The sequence below is a fragment of the Cornus florida genome, unplaced genomic scaffold, assembly GCF_030987335.1.
Source record: "Cornus florida cultivar Cherokee Brave unplaced genomic scaffold, ASM3098733v1 CherokeeBrave_3.0.0_Hap2_Chr02, whole genome shotgun sequence".
Classification (NCBI taxonomy): Eukaryota; Viridiplantae; Streptophyta; class Magnoliopsida; order Cornales; family Cornaceae; genus Cornus; species Cornus florida.
The window spans coordinates 10,072,966-10,078,481 of NW_026775572.1; the positions used below are offsets into that span (position 1 = coordinate 10,072,966).

At 33.3% G+C, this 5,516-nt stretch overlaps 1 protein-coding gene across 4 annotated transcripts; it reads left to right on the forward strand.

Moving 5' to 3' along the window:
* Positions 1 to 216: 216 nt before the first annotated feature.
* On the forward strand, positions 217 to 4,487 carry LOC132293548 (F-box protein At3g17710-like). 4 transcript variants are annotated; one of them, XM_059791081.1, is made up of 3 exons: positions 217 to 342; positions 1,749 to 1,930; positions 2,825 to 4,487. In XM_059791081.1, exon 3 carries the CDS (start codon positions 2,862 to 2,864, stop codon positions 4,119 to 4,121), a length of 1,260 nt encoding a protein of 419 aa, XP_059647064.1. In that variant the 5' UTR covers positions 217 to 342; positions 1,749 to 1,930; positions 2,825 to 2,861; the 3' UTR covers positions 4,122 to 4,487. The 4 variants fall into 4 exon arrangements, with proteins under 4 accessions (XP_059647064.1, XP_059647065.1, XP_059647066.1 ...); XM_059791082.1 differs by having other exon boundaries at positions 1,824 to 1,930; XM_059791083.1 differs by having other exon boundaries at positions 1,876 to 1,930.
* The last annotated feature ends 1,029 nt before the right edge of the window (positions 4,488 to 5,516 follow it).

A 5,516-nucleotide genomic window follows, 5' to 3' on the forward strand; every position in this document is an offset into this window, starting at 1 on the left:
AAAAAATAAAATAAAATGTTAGTTGGCAAATTTTTATTGGTCATGAGATTACACTATCTACGTCATCATTCACAAGGTTAAATATGTCTTAACACTATCTACGTCATCCTTCACAAGGTTATTTTTATTGGTAGTTTTAACAAGGTTAAATATGTCTTTTAATATATATATATATATATATATATATATATGCTTAATAAAAAACCTAATCTTCCGGTACGTCCTACTATAGACACTTCGGGTCTCTCCCTCATCCTCTTGGGTCTCTCTCTCATCCTCTCGCCGGTCTCTGTTGTGTGCTCCGTCAGCCTCACCATCACTGGCCGATCTCTTTAGCCACAGGTATGTCTCTCTCAACAGTCTTTGTGTTCTCTTTCTTTACACATCTCTTGTCCCTCTCTTATAGGTGCTTTTAAAAATCCTAATTTAACCTACAAATGCAGCAAATCCTTTTTAACCTACAAATCCAGCAAATCCTGCATTAACCTAACAGATCCTTTCAAAATCCCTAATTTGTTCTTTCTTTTTTCTCCCTAAATTTGTGTTCCACCCATTAACCGAAATAAAACTACAGTGCACTACCTATAAATATCTGTATAAAGTTAGACAAATTAGTCCATTTATTCACCACTTAAGAGAAGTGAAAACCCTATATTGTATGCAATTTGGAGAATTCATATAACAAATTGATTGTGTGGAAATTAAATGGGGCGGGTGGGGTTTATTTATTTATTCTAATAAGACTTATTTATCTATAAAAAAAAAAAATTTATGCCTGGCTTCTGATCTGACATTGTGATTTCATCTTTGACAATTTTTTTAACTAACAGACCCTAAATTCTGAAGGCATATATATATATATATATATATATATATATATATATATATTATTTATTTATTTATTCTAATAAGACTTATTTATCTATAAAAAAAAATTTATGCCTGGCTTCTGATCTGACATTGTGATTTCATCTTTGACAATTTTTTTAACTAACAGACCCTAAATTCTGAAGGCATATATATATATATATATTATTTATTTATTTATTCTAATAAGACTTATTTATCTATAAAAAAAAATTTATGCCTGGCTTCTGATCTGACATTGTGATTTCATCTTTGACAATTTTTTTAACTAACAGACCCTAAATTCTGAAGGCATATATATATATATAAATTAGAATTACACTTTATCTCAATTAATTCATATGGTTAATATTTAATTCTATATATTGGTTGAATGTTTCAGTTAAATGTTTCAGTTAGCTTAGGCTATAAAAACTGAAGACCCTCTTTCCATTAACTAACAAACCCTCTTTCGATTTCCCTCATTATCATCAATCTTTATATGCTATAATTGAAGATTTGGAAGATTTCACAGATTTTTCTGAGTTAAGAAAGTATTTTAAGATTTCAGTACATCAAAGCTGCTGAACTTTCCTTTTCCTTTTCTTGATTCTCATTCTTTCATTCTCTTATTCTCTTATGGCTAGTTTGGTGTGATGGAATGGAATAAAAGAAAGTGGAATGGAATGATTTTTTTTCCATTATCGTGTTTGGTGCTATTTTTAAAGTTGGAATCATCATTCTCACTTTTCTTGGAGAATGGTCATTCCATTAAAATCATTCCACCTTCAAACAAAAGGAATAACCATTTCATTCCATTTCCTCCTCCATTCTTATTCCATTCCACCACATCAAACTAACCCTTACATAATAGCTGATGTTTTCCCGGTCCGGTGCACCAGGGTCCGGTTCACCAGGTTTGACCATGTACTACCATGAATTTTCTTTCATCATCTTTGAGTTTGATCCTGATGCAGAAGGAACGCTAGCTAAATAGTTAACACATGCAAGTCGAATGTTGTTTTCTAGGAGCCTAAGAGACGGACAAGATTCTCCTAGCTTCACTTCAACTAGATACATCTAGGTGAGTTGAATCATATATATATATATAATATTATCACCTATTTATTGAAATCTATATTCTTATTCACAAATTCTAAATAAAAAATTTATACCTAAATTTGTAGATTTTCTAAATTTGTAATTTCCAAATATCCATTTTATGCTGAACTAATTTTAAGAGGGATAGTAATTAATAGTGTTCACTGATCGATACATTATACCACTCCAACTAGGCCAACAACAATTTTGGTAGGAACTACTGATTTTACTTTTGTAAACTTGACTGAAACTGAAAATAATAAATGTCTGAAATTGCTTGTAAGTATGGTAGGCACGCGTGTGAAATTTCTCCTTCAATCAGTCACTGGTGTTTTTCAATGGAGCTGTAAGGTGCATTTTTAGTCAAACGATACCGTGTTCATTAGTTAATTAGATTGTTGATGTGGGGCCTTAACAATCGTAGGATTAAATACTTGTAGATGCTTGGAGGCAAATTTCCTTGGAGAGGATCCATTCCCAATTTAACTTATAAATCCTTTTAAAATGCGTTTGGATAACATCCTTTTTCGATTGGGTATGGCTTCAACTATTCCGCCAATTAGTTAATCATAGACATATTTTAGTTAATGGTCGTATATATACCAACTTATGCGGTCAGGTCCAGAGCTCTGATTAAAAATTCTCAAGAGGAATAATCTAATGCACTGATATATGTATGACAAATTAGTCCATTTGTTTTTTGTTTTATTTTATTTTTTTGACTTATTTATCTTCAAAAATATTTATGTGTCTCTTTAACCAATAAGCTTCTGATTTGACCCTAAATTCTGAAGGCATATATATATTTATATGTATCTCAATTCATATGGTTAATATTTAATTCAATATATTGGTTGAATGTTTCTGTGGGATATAGAGCTAGCTTAGGCGAGAAAAACTGTAAGCAGCATAGCATGGGAAGCAGAAACAGAATCAAAAGCAATGACAACTCGAAATGTCTGCCTAGAGAAATCATCGATGAGATACTAACAAGAGTACCTGCTGAATCACTTGTTAGATTCAAACTAGTATGTAAGTTTTGGAAAACCATCATCTCTGATCCAAAATTTATCAAATGTCATCTTCTCATATGGGAATCCAAGCCTGCAGTCTTGGTCAGTGAAGATTTAGCCTCCCATCGCTTGCTTCTTTCGGATATCGAACAGAGAGACTCCACAGATTTTCCTATATGTATTCCTGATGATTACACCCATATTGTTGCCTCTACTGATGGTTTATTACTTTTTCGAGATTATGTTCTTCCTATTTACAAAAATGTAGGAGGAGTCCTTCATGCCCAAAAAGAACAAAAGCTTTGTGTTCATAATCCTGTTACCGGCATTCAAAAGAAGTTACCTCATAATCCAAATTTGGGCTTTGATGGTGGCATTTTTTTGATAGTACATGATGCTTCAATTCAAAAATATAAAGTGATGGTTTTTAAAGATCGGGCACGTCTTCTCCCTAATGAGATCAACTTAATTACGATAGACCATCAGAGCAGTGGATGGAGGAAATTGATCAGTCCATCTACATTTTGCCTAGAAGGTGTTTTCAAGCCTATCGCTGTGAATGGGATATTGTATTGGCTAGCATACAATTGTGATGTTGTTCCTCGGAGATTAAGGGGCATGGACATTGCTTACAATATTGAGAGTGTTTATTCTCCTCGGGTGGCTTTTGTGCAATCAATGGATATTGGTACCGAGGAATTCAGGCAAAAAATATGCTTGCCATGTCAACCAAAAAGAGGTTCTGAACACCAACTTATAAATTGCAACTTGTTAGTGGTGAAGGGATCAATCTACTTCTCAAACCCGGCTACGGAAATGGAATTAGTGTTATGGATGTTGGAGGATTTGGGTAATCATATTTGGGTTAAGAAACATAAAATATGTCTTCTTTCCATTGTTGGTAAGCCTAATAGTCTGTCAAGTTTCTTAATGGATGATTCATTTCACCCGATTCAAATGGTGGGGAATCAAGGATTGATGATCATTCGACATGATTGGGATGATGGTTACATGGGTAGTAGATTTGGGAGAAGTTGGTATTTGTACAACTTAAGGAGCCAGGAATTGAAAGCTATTGTTGGGACACCTATAGCGAAAAGTCATAGCGTCTATTCTGGTCTGGTGATTACTCATGTCAAAAGTCTAGTTGGGTGGAATTGAAACTATCGTCGGGACTGACTGCTAAAGTGAAAAGGTGGTCAGGGGATTCCTCATGTGAAAAGTCCGAAGATCTTTTTAATTTGTGAGGAGTTGTTTTTACAAAATACTGCCTCCTAGAATTCCCTTTTGCGTTAAGAACTGAAGTATTTATATTCCTTTATGTAGCTAGCTTTGGCTGTCATTGCTGTGGGTATTTATTCCTTGATGTAGCTAGCTTTTGTTGTGTTATGTTGTTACTGTTGTCATTGTTATTGTAATAGTTAATGTGATATTTTCTACTGTGATATTTTCTACTTGGCTATGAAAATATTTATTATTTTTTTATTAACATTTTTCAATGATTATGATTTTTTCTTTCATTCTCAATATTACTAATGTAACTACTTTCGAGTGAACAAAACACGATGAATGTTTTACAATTCTTAGTGGAAGTAATCTCCCATCCCTATATATATAGGGCACAAACTCTGGATGAATAACTTTTCGAAAGTATAAAGACCTAGAATGCTTTGCCGGGCATGCCCTTGTCTGTCAATACGTTTGTGCAAAAATAGGAGATTATTGATGCCCAAATTTATTTATTTATTTTTTTAGCCATCGGTGTAACTAACTCATATATCAACTTTGTTCATTTAGAGTTTCGAACTCTTACCATCTACTAAGCCATAAAGGCATTCCCACCTTGGTATTTCTAGTTTTAACACAATTTTCATGTTTCTAATAAAGATAAAACCATTTTTTATGGAGGAAGTAAAGGGGCTTGAATTTTTGTCGCAGAAATCTGGTATCGGATTTTGGCGTTAGATTGGGTTAGATGAAGGTGAAGGCTCACCAATCCTTAAGCTTTTAACATAAAAAATGATTAACCCCATAGCGCAATCATAAGCAATCCGGCACTTTCTAGCCATCTCAAATTCTTCCTTCTTTTTAGTTGAATATCTCAAATTATTTGTTCTTCTCTCTTAACTATAAAGTTTTTGTAGCCCTATTAATTTACTAAGTATACTTATAAAATCATGCACAAAAATAATATATAGAGAGGAGTAGACGACTAGTTCACAGCATAACTAGTGTCCATGAGTCGACTCTGAGTGTGTCTCAGATGGAATAGAAAGGAGGAGTACCATAAAAATTAGATAATCCAATAATAATATTATTGAAGCATCTTTGCTTGAATTTTGAATGCTACAAAAAGATGATAATTGAAATCTTTTATTGCGGAATTTAACACAAATGATCAAAAAAAATTGCCATTGAATTACAATGGGTGAAAAAAGTTAGCTGAGTGTGCATATTGAAGTGAGTGAAAAAATTCAACATTTGGGGAGATCTGCTTGGTGGAGGAAGCAACTTTTGATTCAGAAGCTTTCCATCTACGACGAGACAAGCCAAGCC

Bases quoted from the DNA above. Each gene is read 5' to 3' on its own strand.
- LOC132293548 (XM_059791081.1), top strand. From the start codon at position 2,862: ATGGGAAGCAGAAACAGAATCAAAAGCAATGACAACTCGAAATGTCTG.